The sequence below is a fragment of the Rhincodon typus genome, chromosome 1 (assembly GCF_021869965.1).
Source record: "Rhincodon typus isolate 14 chromosome 1, sRhiTyp1.1, whole genome shotgun sequence".
Classification (NCBI taxonomy): Eukaryota; Metazoa; Chordata; class Chondrichthyes; order Orectolobiformes; family Rhincodontidae; genus Rhincodon; species Rhincodon typus.
Window position 1 is genome coordinate 77,382,429 of NC_063332.1, and position 17,951 is coordinate 77,400,379.

Here is a 17,951-nt window from a genome sequence, read left to right on the forward strand (position 1 = left end):
CATTCTTCTATCATTGGGGTTGGGGATATTTGTGGAGCTTCCTCCTCCAGTAAGTTGTTTAATTGTCCATCACCATCATGACTCGATGTGGTCACACTGCAGAGTTTGGATGTGATCCTTTGGTTATGAACATTTTAAATGTAGGGAAAGGAAACCTCCTCCTGATTACCATGTATCATCTTCCCTTGGCTGATGAATCATTACCCCTCTGTTAAACAACTTGGAGGAGCACTGAGGTTAACATATGAGGAACGTTTGAGAACTCTGGTACTATACTCATTGGAGTTCAGAAGGATGAGGGGGGATCTATTTGAAACTTACAGAACACTGAATGGCCTGGACAGAGTGGATGTTGGGAAGATGCTTTCATTGGTAGGAGAGACTAGGACCTGAGGGCACAGCCTTAGAGTAAAGGGAAGACCTTTTAGAACGGAGATAAGGAGAAACTACTTCAGGCAGAGAGTGGTGAATCTATGGAATTCACTGCCTCAGAAGGCTGTGGAGGTCAGGTCATTGAGTACATTTAAGACTGAGATAGATAGATTCTTGTTTATGAAGGGGATCAAGGGTTACACGGAGAAAGTGGGAGAATGGGGTTGAGGAACTTATCAGCCATGATTGAATGGAGGAGCAGACTCGATGGGCCGAATGGCCTAATTTCAGCTCCTATGTCTTATGGTCTTATGGGATCACTTAGTCCTGTCTATCACTTGCTGCTTCTGCTGTTCCTGTTTGGTAGCTTCACCAGGTTGACACCTCACTTTTAGGTATGCCTGGTGCTCCTCCTGGCATACCCTCCCACACTTTCCATTGAGACAGGGTTGTTCCCCTGGCTTGCTGTTAATGGTTGAGTGGGGGATATGCTGGGTCGTGAGGTTGTACATTGTGCTGCTGCTGACAATTCGGCTGCTGTTGATGGCCCACAGCGCCTCATGGATGCCCAGTTTTGGGTTGCTAGATCTGTTTGAAATCCGTCCCATTCAGCATGGTGACAGAATCACACGATATGATGGAGGGTATTCTCAATGTGAAGGCGGAACTTCATCTCCACAAGGACCGTGCAGTGGTCACTCTTATCAATACTGTCATAGACGGATGCATCTGCAACTGGCAGATTGGTAAGGATAAGGTCAAGGTCAAGTGTGTTTTTACCCTCTTGTTAGTTCCCTTACCATTTGCTACAGATTCAGTCCAGCAGCTATCTCCTTTGGGGCCAGTCCAATCTGTAGTGCTGCTGCCGAGCCACTCTTGGTGGTGGATATTGAAATCCCCCACCCAGAGTAAATTTGGTGCCCTTGCTACCCTCAGTGCTCCTCCAAGTTGTTCAACATGGAGGGGTACTGATTTATCAGCCAAGGGAAGATAGTACATGGTAATCAGGAGGCGCTTTCCTTTCCCCACATTTAACCTAAAGCCATGAGACTTCATGGGGTCTGGCATCTATGCTGAGGACTCCAAAGGCAACTCCCTCTTGACCGTATACCACTGTGCCGCCACCTCTGCTAAGTCTGTCCTGACGGTGGGACAGGAGATATCTAGCGATGGTGACGGTGGCATCTGGGACACTAAGATATGATTCCCCAAGTATGACTGTGTCAGGCTGTTGCTTGATTAGTCTGTGAGACAGCTCTCCCAATTTTGGCACTGGCCTCCAGCTGATAGTAAGGTTGACAGGGCTGTTTTTGCCATTGTTGTTTCTAGTGCCAATCTCCTTTCTTTTTTGAGACTTTGTAGTGATTGATATAGCTCAGTGGCTTGCAAAGTTATTTTAGAGGGCAGTTGAGAGTCACCACTTTGATGTGGTTTTGTAGGTCAGACCAGGTGAGGATCACAGATTTCCTTCCCTCAAGGCCATTAGTGAACCAGATGGATTTATCTGTAGCTATAGTCTAATTACATGTAATGAATAAGTTTTGTACAGTACAGAAACCTGGTCCATGCTTTCTGCCAACCTTGGTCTGAAGATCACGTAAACGGAGGTACTGCATGTAGCTTTAAAACAAAATGACATTTGGTATGGCTCTGGAAATAATGGAACTTGATTTACAGCACTACCCATTGGGTCATAACAACATCTCAACCTTTGGCAGGGAGTTGCATCAATTTGGGATACAGACCTGTGGGATGGCATTCACGGTCCTGCTAAAGTGAGAGGAAGTAAGTAAACACCAAGGTTCCCAGGAAAAATACTTTACTTTTTAATTTTTGATGTCGTTGCTAGGGATGTGGGTAATGAACCTCAGAGAATTTAGACAGCTTCTCAACTGATCTTGCTCCAAGGTTTTCTGCACTGATCTTTAGATACTGGGTTTCAGGCCTGGAGGGCAACACCAGTGACCACCTTTCAACTGATGTAATCAGCTGGCAATGTGGCAGAGGCCATGGTTTCCTCAATTCAATCTAATTTTGTATGAGCAGATGCATTTTAGTCCTCCGGGTCCAGCCACTGGGAAAAGGAAGATGTAGGAGAGATAGAAAGAAAAGAAAACAAAAGAAGAAGTCATGGGATTTGAGCATCACTGGCAAGGTCAGCATTTCTTGTTCATTGCCAATCACCCTCAAGAATGTGGTGGGAAGGCACTGACTTGAACTCCTGCAGCTAACAGATCTTGCTGTAGTCAGCAGGCAAGTGGCAATATATCCACTATTTGAATAATTATTCAAATTGCAGGATCTTCCCAATTATTCTTTTTTGTGATGTATTCTAAGGCAATCACAATTGTTGCACTTTGTTACTTATTATTTCTCCAGCTTATTCCAAATAATAAGAGTGGCCATTTTCAATCAAATATATGCCTGTGCCCACTCAAATTTGGCGGTCAAGTCAATGAGAACTATGAGAATTGGGCAGAGCATTTACCCTAAATATAACATTCCATACACAAATATTTTAAATGGCGCTTGGTTAATTGTTTCTACTAATTTATTTCAGTCACATTATTGTTACCCAAACAGTAATTCCTTTGCAAAAATCAGTTAAAAATCAAGACAATCAGTTCATTCCTCCTCTCTGCACCCAACAGACAAGGAAAATCTTCCCTTCATCTGCACTTCGGAAAGAGATCATACTGCCACCACTTCATTGAAGCCACCGATAACAGACATATTTTGCTTTCATGTTCCAACCAATTTTTCTTCTTGCCTGTCACTATCTCATTATATTTGTATCGCTGAATAGAAATTTGAGAGCAGTGTAATATCAGCACAGCATATCATGGAGCAGCTTCAAACTCTTCCATCTATTTTTTCTGTTATTCAGTTGAAGGAGTTGGATCTGTACTGAGTGTCCATTATGCATTTGCCAGATCTGATTTTATAAAATAACCATAGTCTAATTCAATTCTCAGCCATGAACTTCAAGGGTTAAGGTCGCTGGATGATATGGGGCCAAATTTTCCATCCTATGCCAAGATCTTTCTAAAATGCATACCAGATTCATCTTTTCAGTTTTATTTCATGGTGCAGGAAACATTGAAATAGAGACTGAAAGAAAAAAAAATGAATAACAACATACCTGTAACAGCAGCCTTTCAAAAGCTAGGAAATTGTCCCATTTTGAGTAGCACGGATGTCCCAATGTCTGCATTGTTGCCATGCTAAGTTGCAAGAGCCCACAATGATTCTCCAAAGCTTGTAAATTTCTTTTAAATAATTGGGCATAGGAGTTAAGCTGTTCAGGTGTGACTCTACCTGTAGAAAAAAAAATGCATGGAAGCAAAAGTAAATTTAAAATTAATTTGGTACATCTTTGGTCAGTTGGCCTCCTTTGAAGTGATGGCTAAAATGGAAAAAAAAAAGTTTAGATCAAGAACATTATTGTAGTTAAAGCTGTGAATGTCCTCTGATGTCCAATACCTAACTGCAAAAGCTAGCATACCATTTGTGCAACCACAATTCCACAGCCTTTGTAAATTTAATTGGACATATGAAAACTTTTTTTTTAAACAATCATCATATATGGTCAAACAAAATACAAAGGCTATGATTTGCTGAGGGTACAGAAGGACGAATTATTTCCTCATTTAGACGATGGGCATTATACCAATTACTTTTTGAAAAGTATCACTGTTGTTTTGTAGGTGCAGCAAGCTGTCACATAAAAATATCAAATGAACACATCATCTACTTTTGCAAGTACAATCATTGGCCAGGACATTGGGAAAAATGTCAGGTTCTTCTTCAAACAGTGTTATGGAAATTTTAACATCCATCTTAGAAAAGGCAAATGAGTGCTCATGGCTCAAATAAAAGCATGAATTAAGAGCATAAGTAGGCCATTTGGCCTCTTGAGCCAGCTGCACCAATAAGATCATGGCTGATCTGTTTGTGTTTTCAATTCCACATTACCACATACCCCAGATAACCTCAGATTCCCTTGCTTAACAAGAATGCTCCATGCATAGTAAACTGGTTAGTGAGGTTAAATCACATGGGAACCAGGGAGCTAGCCAATTGGATACAAAAATGACTTGAAGGTAGGAGACAGAGGGTGGTATACAGGCTTGCTTTTTGAGGTTGTAGACTTGCTCGCCGAATCAATATGTTTGATTGCAGATGTTTCTTCACCCTGCTAGGTAACATCTTCAGTGCGCCTGCGGTGAAGCATTGGTGTTCTGTGCCGCTTGTTATTTATATGCCTCGGTTTGCTGGGGTAGTTGGCATCACTTGCGGTTCTGTTTTTCAGTGGTTTGTATATCAGGTCCAGTTCAATGTGTTTGTTGACAGAGTTCAGGTTGGAATGCCAGGCCTCCAGGAATTCCCTGGCATGTCTCTGTTTGGCTTGCACTGTTATGGATGTGTTGTCCCAGTCAAATTCGTGTCCTTCTTTGTCCGTGTGTATTCAGAACAGTGAGAATTGGTTGTGTCTCTTGGTGGCTAGTTGGTGTTCGTGTATCCTTATTGTCAATTTTCTTCCAGTTTGGCCTATGCAATGTTTCTCACAGTCCTTGCATGGTATTTTGTATGTTACATTAGTTTTATTGGTTATGGGTATGGGATCCTTTACGTTCATCAGTAGCTGTTGCAGGGTGGTTGTTGGTTTGTGGGCTACCGTGATACCTAGGATCGGAGTAGTCTTGTGGTCATCTCTGATATGTCTCTGATGTACGGTAGGGTGACTAGTGTGTCTGGCCATGTTGTGTCTTCCTGTTGTGGTCTGTCATGGAGGTAACGGCAGATTGTGCTTTTTGGGTATCCATTCCTTTTGAAAACTCTGAACTCTCCTGTTCTGCTTTGCACAATTCCAGGTTGCTACAGTTTGTGTTGTGGCTCGTTTGAATAATGTCCTGATGCAGCTCCATTTATGGGTGTTGGGATGGTTGCTGATGTAATTAAGTATCTGGTCTGTAATTACCTTAATTACTTAATTAAATGGAGTTTAATTTAGATTAATATGAGGCGTTGTATTTTGGTAAGGCAAACAAGGGCAGGACTTACACAGTTAATGGTAGGGCCCTGGGGAGTGTTGTCAAATGAAGAGACGTAGGGGTGCAGGTGCATAGTTCCTTGAAAGCGGAGTTGCAGGTAGACACGGTGGGAAGAAGGCTTTTGACACGCATGCGTTCGTTGGTCAGAACACTGAGTATAGGAGTGGGCATGTCATACTGCAGCTCTAAAGGACATTAGTGGGGCCAATTTTAGAATACTGCGTTCAATTATGATCATCCTTCTAAAAGAAAGTTGTTGCTAAACTTGAGGGGGTGCAAAACAGATTTGCAAGGATATTGCTGGGACTAGACGGTTTAAGCTATAGGAAAGGGCTGAATAGAATGGGGCTTTTTTCCTGAAGTGTTAGATGCTGAGGGGTGACCTCAAAGAGGTTCATCAAATCATGAGAGGCATGGACAGCGAAGGTTGGGGGTGGGAGGAGGACCGGGATAGGGAGGACGGGGAGCAGGGGGGGGGGGGGGGGGGGGGGGGGGGGGGGGGGGGGGAGGATGGGGTCCGGACACTGCCTGGCCTGCTGTGCTCCTCCAGCTCCACACTGTGTTATCTCTGACTCCAGCATCTGCAGTTCTTACCATCTCTGAAACTATAGTTACTTAGTTTATCACTTGTAATTGGACAATGATAGTCAGAAATTGTCAGAATCCATTTTTAAGGAAATAACAACAGAACACTTGGAAAGTCAAAACGCAATCTATCGGAGTCAACACGATTTTATGAAGGGTAAAATTGGGTTTGACTAATTTGCTAGAGTTCTTCAAAGATATAACAAGCAAAGTAGTAAATCTGGACTTCCAAAAGGCATTTGATAACATGCCGCACAAAACGTAATACACAAGTTAAGACCACATGGAGTCAGGATAATTTATCAGCTTGGATAGACGACTGGCTAACCAATAGAAGCAGACAGTCAAAATAAAGAGGTCTTTTTCTATTGGTAGGATCTAACCCCACATGGCTCAGTCCTCAGACCCCAAATATTTACAACGAATATTAATGTCTTGGTTACATGAATACAAAGTACTATAATCAAATTATATATTACACTATTATAGATAGGAAACTAAGTTGCAACGAAAAAATAAGAAATTTTCAAATGATTGTGGTTATGAATAGGCATAGCAAATGGGCCAGAATTTAGTGGATGAAGTTTAATGTGGATAAGTGTGAGGTTATCCATTTTAGTCAAAGGAATAAAAAGACAGCTTATATTTGAATGGAAAGGAACTTCAGATTGTTCAGTGCAGAGGGACCTAGGTGTCCTTGTGCATGAAACACAGAAAATTAATATGCAGGAACAGCAGGTTATAAAAGGACAGAAAATGATATTTTAGCATTTATTGCTAAAGGAATAGAGTACAAAAGTAGGCAAATGATGCTGTAACTGTACAAGGCATTTTGCAGTATCTGCAGTATTGTGTACAATTTTGGTCCCCTTACTTGATGTAGTTGTATTGGAGGCAGTTCCAAGGAGATTCAGTAGACTAATTCCAGAGATGAGGGGTTTGTCTTATGAAGAGAGATTCAGCAGTTCAGGCCTATACACTTTGGAGTTTAGAAGAATGAGAGGAGATCTAATTGAGGTATATAAAATGTTCGAAGAGATTTACAAAATAGACACAGCAAGAATGTTCCCTCATGTTGGGCAACCTAGAACAGGAGTTCATAGTTTTAGGATAGGGAGTTGCAGAAATTACATCTCTCAAAGTGTTGTGAATTTGTGGAATTCACTACCCCCAAAGTGTGGCGGATGCCAGGAAGGTTAAGGAGGAGGTAGACAGATTTCTAATTAGTAATGGATTGAAGGCATATGGCGAGTGGGCTGGAAAGTGGAGATAAGGCTGAGATGAGATCAGCCCCATGATTGTATTAAATGGTGCAGCAGGCTTGAGGGGCTGACCGGCCTACTTCTGCTCCTATTTCTTGTGTTCTTATAACCACAAGGACACACTAACAACCTAGATTTCTGATGCAGGGGACTCAGGTCACCCAGGTCCTCTCCACGCGTGTGTTATAACCAATGGGAGAACATCTTTGATGGTGCCATGCATTTGGGAAAGCTCACTTCATACTGAAACATGCAAATAGTGCAACATAAACTTGTGATCTATTGAAATTACTCCAACTGTCATGTAAAGTTATGTGTGCTCAAGTGTGCAGCATTTTATATCAATCTAAATTCAGAACTTTTGGTTTAAATTGAAATGCAGAAACAACAATGGGATATCAAATTAAGAAAACACTCATTAGTTTCAAACTTGCAAGATAATGTTAAGGGTCTAGGCCCGAAACATTGACTCTCCTACTCCTCTGATACTGCCTGACCTGCTGTGTTCCTCCAGCTCTACACTATAATGACAAGATAATATTAGCCTAATTACTAGGGTTGTTTTCTTTCCCTTCCCATTGAGACTGGAGTATAATTCCAAGGCCAGGAGCAACCTCAGTTTCTTGTCCAAGTCAGAATTCAATAGGACTTGGTGAAGTATTAAACATAAAAAGGGATCCCAGTCAAACATAAATCCACAAGTAGGGGGCAAGCTAGCAAAACAAAGGTTCTCCCACTTAAAATGTAGATAAGGAGGAATTTTTCCTCTCTCGAAGGTCATGAATCTTTGGAATTGTTTTCTCCAAAGAGAAAATTGATTCATGGAGTATATTCAAGGCTAAGCTAGAGAGATGTTTGATTGATAAGGGAGTCAAGAGTTCTGAGGGGCAAGCAACAAACTGAATTAAGGCCACAATCAGATCAGATATGATTTTATTAAGGGATGGAGCTGGAAGATGAGGCCAAAGAACCTATCCTGCCTCTATTTCTTCTGTTCCTTAGAGACAGATGCATGCATTTCAGCAAGTGTCAAAGACCATGAATATAAATCTGCATGACAACCTTTTCAAGTACAAGTTGGGATGGGCAATAAACTTGGCTGAATGCTGCTTACATTCCACGAAAGAATTTTTATAAAGCGGAATTTGAGGATAGAGCTAGTCAGAGGATGACTAACAGTTTCAGCAAATGTGAGAGGCAAGGATGATTGCAGAAATGCAAAAATGCAGTCTCTACAATCTAAAGATGTGGACTTTAATGCACAGCTCTAGATCAAAGAAAATGTCATGGTTTCTCATGGTCTGGTTCAGCCTGAGGACCTGGAATCAGCAGAATTTATGACGTTGGCTGGAAATCATATGATGGTCTTTGTTGTGATCAGACCCATCCATGACTTGCTGATAGACTGTCATGTACACAACACAACATTAGCACACAGGTTCAAAATAAATCAAACAGACTGAGGGAATGCTGGCTTTTTTCTCTAGACATCATCTCGCACACTGCATTCAGCTTTGGGCAGTGAATGTCAGGAGAGACATTATGGCTTTTAAGAGTAAATTGCAGGTAATGATATTTTTTAAGCATCTGCTGCCTTGTCCTTCTCGATGACAGAAGTTGCTGGTTTGTAAGATGCTGTTGTAAAAGCCTTTGTCAGTTTTTACTTTGCATCCTGCAGATGGTACACACTGCTGCCAGTAGAGGAAGTAAATGTTGAAGATAGTAAATGCAGTGTTAATGAAATGGAACAGTTCCAAAGAGGAGTTAATTGACTCAAAACGTTAATTCTGTTTCTCTCTCCACAGGTGCTGCCAGAACTGTTGAGTTTCTCCAGAACTTTGTTTTCAGTTCAGATCTCCAACATCTAAAGTATTTTAACTTTATTGACCAACTTTTTCAAACTTGCAAACTTGAACCATGATCTACACCAATTCTGCTTGTGCATCACCCATATTCTCATTCATGTCCCTCTGCATCCTGCCCCTCAATGTACCAATTGAATGATATGTCCTGAAAGCTTCAAATGACCATGAGACATAACAGTAGAATCAGGACGTAGAATCCATTCAGTCATTCAATTATGGCTGATATATTTCTTCACCTCATTCTCCTGTTTTCTCTCCATAACCTTTGATCCTCGTACTAATCAAAAGCCTGTCCATCTGTCTTAGGTACACTCAATGATTTGGCCTCCACAGCCTTTTGTGGCAACAAGTTCCACAGATTCACCACCCTCTGGCTAAAGAAATTCCTCCTCATCTCAGTTTTAAAGGGTCGTCCCTTGACTCTGAGGCTCTGCCCATGGGTCCTAGTCTCTCCTAATGGTGGAAACATATTCTCCACGTCCACTCTATCCAGGCCTCTCAATATCCTGTATGTTTCAATGACAGTCCCCCTCATCCTTTTAAATTCTTTCGAGTATAGGCCCAGAATCCTCAACTGCTCCTCAAATGACAAGCCTTTCAATCCTGGGATCGTTCTTGTAAACTTCCTCTGGACCCCTTCCAAAGCTGACACATCCTTCCTTAGATTCGGGGCCCAAAACCGCTCACAATATTCCAAATGTGGCGAGATCAGAGCCTTATGCAGCCTCAGCAGTGCATGCCTGCTCTTATACTCTATCTTTCTTGAAATTAATGCTAACATTGCATTTGCCTTTGTAATTGCCAGCAGAACTATATTGTTAACCGTAAGATTCCTAGCTCAGGATTCTCTTAAATCCCTTTGTGCTTCAGATTTCCGAAGCCTTGTCCCATTTAGAATATAGTCTATGACGTCAACTGAAGTGCTTACCTCACTTTCCACATGGTATCTAGTCTGCCACTTCTTTGCCCACACCCCTAGACTGTCCAAGTCCTTCTGCATCTTCCCCAACCCTCAACACTACTTGTTCCTCCACCTATCTTTGTGTCATCTGCAAACTTAGCAACAAGGCCCTCAGTTTCTTCATCCAGATTGTTAATGTAAAACATCAATAGTTGTGGACCCAAAATGGACCTCTGCGGAACTTCACTTGTCACCGGCTGCCATCCTGAAAAAGACACCTTTATCCCCACTCTCTATCTTCTACCAGTCAGCCAATCCTTTATCAATGCCAGAACCTTGCCCCTGACAAACTGACTCTCTTGAAGTTCTGGTATGCTGCTGGTATCTTCCACCATGAAGACTGATGCAAAGTACCCATTCCGTTCCTCCATCATTCCTTTATTCCCCATTACGGCTCCTCCAGCTTCAGTTTCCAGCAGTCCAATGTCCACTCTTGCCTCTCTCTTACCATTTTATACGTCGTGAAAAAATCTTTTGCAATCTTCTTTTGCCTTGACAGCCTCACACCGCTCAATTTCTACATGTTCGTCCAGCCTTAGATTCTCTCTCATATCTTCTCAAACTATCCCAGTTTACCTAAGTATTTTGTCACTTTCCAATTCTTGCATCATGTCTCAGTGTTTGCTCTGCAATGCCTTCATCTATTTTATCTATTTCTTCAAACCCTCTGTGGAGAAACCAGGAACATTTTCTACCCGACATGTGCTGAATAAATGCAAGTTTTGTATTTATGCCAAAGGAAAACATACGAAGGCAAATTAAAAGCCAACAATATTAAAAAAAAGTGTGAAAAGGAACGCTATTGAAAGGATTAATGGTATTCAGAATTCTTTGTAAGCACATATTGCACGAAAGAGATAGATCAATGGGCCTTTTTATCAGTAGAAGGTAAAGAGATTAATTACATTATTTTGGCTGATGGCAAACTCTCAAGAAAGACAAGCAAAATGAATTTAGGGACAAAACAGATTTGACTCTCGGTTAGGCACCATCCATAGCACCTCTCAATCTCAGAAATGATATATAGATCCTGGGATACAGTGTAGACTTAGCAGACTGACACTACAGCTTAAAGGTATAAATTACAAGGCCAGGTTGCATAAATGTGGTTCTTATCCCTTCTAGTTTAGTATGTTGAAGGCAGATTCAATCCATATGTCTAAAATGAATAAGGAATTCAACGTATTACACCCAGAGAAAGTTTTTCCTCTGTGAAGGAATCCAGAGTAAAGAGGAATAATGTTAAAACCAAAGCATAGCCATTTAGGAGTGAAATAGGTAATTTTTCCTCAACAAAAACGGCAGTGGAAATCTGGAACATGACCCCCCAGAAAAAGTGAGTCATGTCTGAGTCAACTTCAATTTTCAAAGGAAGGTTTACAGAATTCTGTCATGTGAAGGGCTATGGAATAAAAGTAGATGAATGGAGGTGAGGTATAAATCAGCCATAGTCTTACAGAACGATGGAACAGACTCAAATGACTGAATATGATACTATTATAATTACAAATAAATTAAAATGAGAAAAAATGCACAAAACAACTGATATATTTATGTGGCTCAAAAACATTCACGTAAGATGTCTGTTGCAAAGACTAAGACCATTGACAGGCCTTTGGGTATAGACAAGAGGTATATTGATGAGTAGAATTAATGGCACTTCTTTAATTAGCAAAAATCAAGGGACATAACGCAGGGAATTATGTTATTTAATATCTATGTACAAAATAATCTGGGCAGTTACATAAGGAATTTTCACCAATATTTTCCCATCATACCAAATAATTGAATAAAGTAGGAACAGAAACATTCATGAATATAAAACAACTTTTTTGAAACTAAAACCCAGATCAAAAAAACACACACACACAACTTGAAAAACATAATTTCAGACAGTAAATTAAATCATCAAAGGCAAAATTGAGGTTGTTTTTAGAGGCACTAAATATAAAAGTGATACATTAATAACATACATGTCTGGCTTAGCCTCAAAGTACCACCTGCAGTTTTGTTCATTGAATCATCAAAAAGGACTGAAACCATGGAGAAAGGTACCGTGCAAAACTAGAGATGAAGATATCAAGTCACAAGGAGAAACAAAAAAACAGTTGTATTAATCAGAAAAGAGAAAGTTGGGCAGGCAGGGTTTGGAAAAATGGGAGAACTGTTCAAATAAGAAGAATCTGAGGAAGTAAATTACAAAACCTGATTTTTGTGGGTTGACAACTCATAGGTTAGTTGCATAAACAGAATTAGTATTAGAAGCATAAACTGGAGTTAGAAAGAATATTTTCATGTATATGGAATTTGGAATAATGCACCACAAATGGTTGCTGAAACAAAGCCAATCATAATATTCAAAGAAGGATTAGATAAACACTTAATAAAAATAATGGCCCAGGTAAAGAACAAAGATCTAGCATCAGAATTAGCTTTGTCTGACAGGGAGCTAGCAATTAGATTGGTAAAAGGCATCACTTGGCCTTGTTCTATACATAATTTCTGTACAACAGTTATATATTCTTACCATCTATTAGCTGCACTTCTGGGGGGAAAAAAAATTCACTGAAGAGAGAATGAAAGAGAATAACGGCTTTTCTGCAACACAAAATGTTTCCGACAGGATGGCGATCATAACCACAATGTGTAAAAGAGAAACTCATTCCATAACCTTAAAAGACACACTGCTTCCAATATTGGCTAAGGATTTCTGAATGTAGTGAAGTAAGGACTTGGAAAAAACATCAATCTGTGAAGTGTTTAGAATGAATTGTAAAATAGCATCCAGCTGCATGGCTGATACTTTATTTTAAAGTTTATTACATACTTGGACTGATATGATGAATAACAATCATATAGACTACAAGTCAATTCAAATATATGAAGCTACAAGTTTATTAAAAAAAGTGAAAAAAAAATCACATTTTAAACAAAACTAGAAATCTTGAGTGAGTCATGTTTGACGTACTGAGTTACTAATTGCACATGCATAAACTATAATTGATTTTTGAAAAAAAAACTACTACACATTTCAGCACTCAAAACTGCTTCTCCAACCCCTGTCTATCCTTAAAACGTTGCAAAATATGGAAAAGCCACATATCAACACAGTAACACTAGTCTTCATCAAGATGGAACAAATACCAGATAGTCACTAAAAATGTCAAAAGAAGTCTCGTAATAAATCACTATAGCTGAATACCAGCAATGTCAGAAAGAAAGAAAACATACACATTTTATTGAATTTGGCAGACAAACTGACCATGTGTGGTTGAAAAAAACTGAATCATTTATCAATAAGCAGCAGGCTTTAAATCCTAAACAGCTTACTAGCAGCATTTTGCAGAAGTGTAATTGTTCATTAAATACAGAGAAATTGTGGTGAAAAAAGCTGTTGTACGGTGAATCATAATTCCTTTAGTATTATCAGAAAACATATGGCCAGCTTTCCTGCAATAAACAGATTTTATGAAACTTTGCTAAACTTATCTAAAATGCATTATTTAAAAATGTATTCTTTTATTTTTATAGCACAGTCATATGAAGCCACCGTGGGAGCTAGACATTAAGGCTCCTTGTTGGGCCAGTCCCAAGGGATTCTTCAGCTTGACCTCAAAAACCTCTAGAACATCAGCATATTATTACTGCTTTCTTATTTATTCATATCAGTTGTGACGTAATAAGAAGGTTAATGGGTCAGAAGAAAAAATGAAAAGCAACAGAATGTTCTATGAACACCAAAAGCTACCCAGTGCATTGAATCACAAACAGTCATAGACATCTCACACATGCTTTTGATTACCTCCTTGCCACATATACAAACAACTTGTCATTTTTTCTCTTTCTCATGATTTTATCTCCACCTTCCCCAAGAGGGCAGTGTGTATTCGTGAAGCTAAAAAGTTAGCAGAAAATCAGAGCACTGGATACAGGCTCCTCCTTTGAAGATGTTTTACTCGGATATTCACAAAGACCAAAGAGAACACAGTAAAATGATTTCCAATTAGGATAGTGCGTCCATACAAGGTACGTTCCAATCTAAAGGATATCTCAAGCAAAAGTGAAACCATTCCAATTAAAATCTGTTCAGTTTCAATGCCACTATATTTCTAATGTGATATTGCTAAAGTATTAGCTGATGTTTATTGCAGGTAAGTGAACAGATTAAAGGGATGAAAAGAATATTCACAAAATCAACTATCAAGGAGGAATGGGATCAGGGATCAAGGTGCAAGAGGAGAACATCCCCATTGCAGCATGGTGTTGCAACTGCAGAATGTTATTCATGTACTGCTTCAGCAGAACAGCAATGACATAAACATAAGTTTTCAGTCAAATGTTTGAATTTGGTTCCATAGAAAATATATTTAAATTTACAAACATGAAAACTCAAATTATAACAAGGAAAACAACATAATTTTCCTTTGATAGCTGTTCAAAATGAGCCTTATCCATTTTAACGCAACTTGCTAACAAGTGTAGGATAAAAACAAGAATGAGGTGTGATGTCCATGTTCAGAAACAGAAAGGTGGTGAGGCTACTAAACAATTCAGTTAAAGGAAAAAGGAGAATAAATTAGTTGCTCACATTACCTAAGCTCATCTTTATGGGGAGATTCTCCTTGCTAGCTGCTTCCACTAGGTGCCTCCGCACTTCCATCACAGCCTCTTTTTGTTTCATATTTAGCATGGACTCCCATAGAGTGTTGGCTGAAGGGTCACTGCAGTGAAATAACAAAGTTAAAATGAAATATCTGCACCAAAATATATTAAGATGTAAATATAGAAGATATGAATATATTTTTATACATATTGCAACTGTTATTTATGCTCTACCTATTCCTATTTTGTGAAATGAAATGTTTTCACCAAGTCATTTCTTGTCCCTTATGACTTTGTTAAAAGCCAGCTGGCAGATGAAGTGCCCACAGGGCTCTGGCAACATCACTTCAACTCACAGACAGAGCTGCTCAATGGCAACATAAGACATTTTTCGCTTTGTGGAAAAGCACCTTGACTCTATATTTAGTCTTGGCAAAGATTAAGAATATGCCAGGTGGGGAAATGGGGAGTTTGAATTCAAATCCTGCCATAATTAAAGACAGAGGACACCAAGGTCTTTTCCAGCTTTCTGCCTAAATGTGAAGTTCAAAACCTCCAACCATTTTACTTTCATCATATTCTAGAATGCTATCATTTGCAACTGTTAACTGAAAAACATAAAACTATTTCAGTGAGTTCAACCATCTGGTGGGCCTCATAACCTCTTTATCTTATAGTCACTGTTTTTTTTAAAGAAACTCTAATATAGCATGGTGCTGTTACAGCAAATCTATTTGATTAATACTTAGAGGTTAATTTAACAGTCAACATTTTCATGCAGAGGGTGGTGCGTGTATGGAACAAGCTGCCAGAGGAAGAGGTGGAAGCGGGTACAATTACAACATTTAAAAGGCATCTGGATGGGTATGTCAATAGGGAGGGTTTAAGTGGGATATAGGCCAAATGCTGGCAAATGGGACTAGGTCAGATTAGGATATCTGGTCGGCGCTGACAGATTGAACTGAAGAGTCATAGAGCATGAAAATAGACCCTATGTAGAATAGCACGCTTAGCCACAAGGTGGAGGCTCACTGAATTTGGGTAATATGAAGATTTGGTAATGGACACAAAACAGAGTAAGAATTGAGGTTTTCAATATGTAGATAGATTGGAGAAGTTGGGAATGTTGTCCATAGGGAAAAGGTTGAAAGAGAATTTATTAGAGATATTCAAAATCACGAGAGGTTTGGACACAGTACATATGGAAACGCTGTTCCTGTTATTGGAAGGATCAAGAACCAGAGGACACAGATTTAAGCTAATTGGCAAAATAAGCAATGATGATGGGAGGAAAAGCTTTTCCATGCAGTGAATTAATAGAATCTGGAATGCACTGCTTAAAATTGTAGAGAATGCAGGTTCAAGCATTTAATAGGGAATTGAATTATCATTTGAAAGTGAAAACTTGTAGGGTTGTGAGGACGAGATGAATTGCTCCTTCAGAGCCAGTATAGACATGACATGTCAGTGATCTCCCCCTGTGTTGTAACCATTTGAAATCATTTTATGACCTTATACTATAAGATATAGGAGCAGAATTAAGCCATTCAGCTCATCAAGTCTGGCCAATGATTCGATCATTGCTGATGCGTTCTCAACTTCATTCTCCTGCCTTCTCCACTCCTCCACCTCTTTCTCTTTGCCCTACAAATTCCATTTCTCCAGGAGCTTATTCAATTTCTTTTTGAAAACCATGATTGAATCTGCTTCTACCACACCGAGGATGCACATTTCAGATCCTAACCACTCAGTGTAAGTTTTTGCTCATCTTCCCATTGGCTAATTTGACAATCACCTTATACCAGTGCCCTCTGGTCTTGACCCATTCAACAATGGAAGCAATTTCTCTCCATCTACTTTGACTATATCCTCACGATGTAATAACTTTGATCAAATCTTCTTAAAATTTTTCTTCTCCAAGGAGAACAACTCTTGTTTCTCAAACCTATCCACATAATTTAAGTGCCTCATCCCTGGGGCCAACCTTTTCAAACTATTCTGCACTCTCTTTAAATCATTAACAACGTTCCTAAAGTGTACTTTCTACAATAGGGCATAATAATCCAGTTCGGGCCAAACCAGTGTTTTCTAAAGACTCAAAAATTTCTTGCCTTTGTATTCTCTGCCTCTATTTATGAAATCCAACATCCCGATAACTTTTAACCACTTTCTGAACCTGCTCAGCTACCCACAACTTGTGCCCATACATCCACATTTCCTCATGCATGCACTCCCTTTAGAATTGTACCTTTCATTTACATTACCTCTACTCATTCTTGCAAGGAAACTGCATCACCGCACACTTCTCTGCCTTAAAATTTAATTTGCCACATGGTAGCCTATATCATACACGGTGTCTCACACAGAGGTCCATGCCTGGTGAAGTCTATCACTCTCCTCTTTACAGTTCACAATACTTCTAAGTTTTGTGTCAGCCTCAAATTTTGAAATTATCTCCTATAACCTTTTACAATTTATATAAATGATTTGGATGCAGGCATCAAAGGTGTGCTTGGTAAATTTGCTGATGACATGAAGATAGATAGGAAAGGACATAAGGAGGCGGAAAACAAAAGTCAAACTCAATTTCAGAACCTGGAATGAATGAACTTTCATGGATAACAAGCAAAACAATTATCTAGAATGAAGAACTGTCCTTGTTGCCCATGAACTCAGGTACTTCAACATTGATATCTCGGCCTGGCAGTGATATCAAAGAGCAGGCGAAGGGCAGCCAAAGGAAGGTGATGGTGGTTAATCCTTCTTCGGGGGAGGAAAATTTGAGGATTAACCCAAGACACATGGAATTGGATTCACTTTCAAGAATGAACTCATGAACCGACTCTCGCAGCTCCCTGTTAGCATCAACAGTCACCTCATGACTCTCGTCTAAAACCTGTCACAAACCAACAGGTAATGGTTGTGAATGCCAATGCTCCAACCCTTGATGCCACAGAGGAGTCCAAAGAAGGCTTCTATTCCACCCTGGACACCACACTGACCAACATCCCTACAGAACATAAAATTATTCTCCTGGGGGACTCCAATGCCAATACTGGAACGGACACTCAACTCGGAAAAAGAACCATCGGAATAGAAGGAGTCGGGAATTACAACTCCAACAGGATTCTCCTACTCACCAAATGTGCAGAACACCAGCTGGTCTCACCAACACACTGTTCTGCCAAAAAGACAAGTTCAAGACTATCCACAATCAAAACAGTGGCACATAATCAACTATGTCATTGTT

The 17,951-nt window shown here is 39.8% G+C and overlaps 1 protein-coding gene across 1 annotated transcript in view; it reads right to left on the reverse strand.

Annotated features, from left to right (window-relative positions):
• Positions 1 to 17,951, reverse strand: part of scfd2 (sec1 family domain containing 2) — a 272,505-nt gene that overhangs the window by 213,545 nt on the left and 41,009 nt on the right. Inside the window, exons 3-4 of the mRNA XM_048600760.1 lie at positions 14,693 to 14,820; positions 3,515 to 3,690 (exon numbers count right to left, since the gene is read on the reverse strand). Of these exons, the coding sequence (XP_048456717.1) occupies positions 3,515 to 3,690; positions 14,693 to 14,820 (304 nt within the window). The remainder of the gene's footprint in view (positions 1 to 3,514; positions 3,691 to 14,692; positions 14,821 to 17,951) is intronic.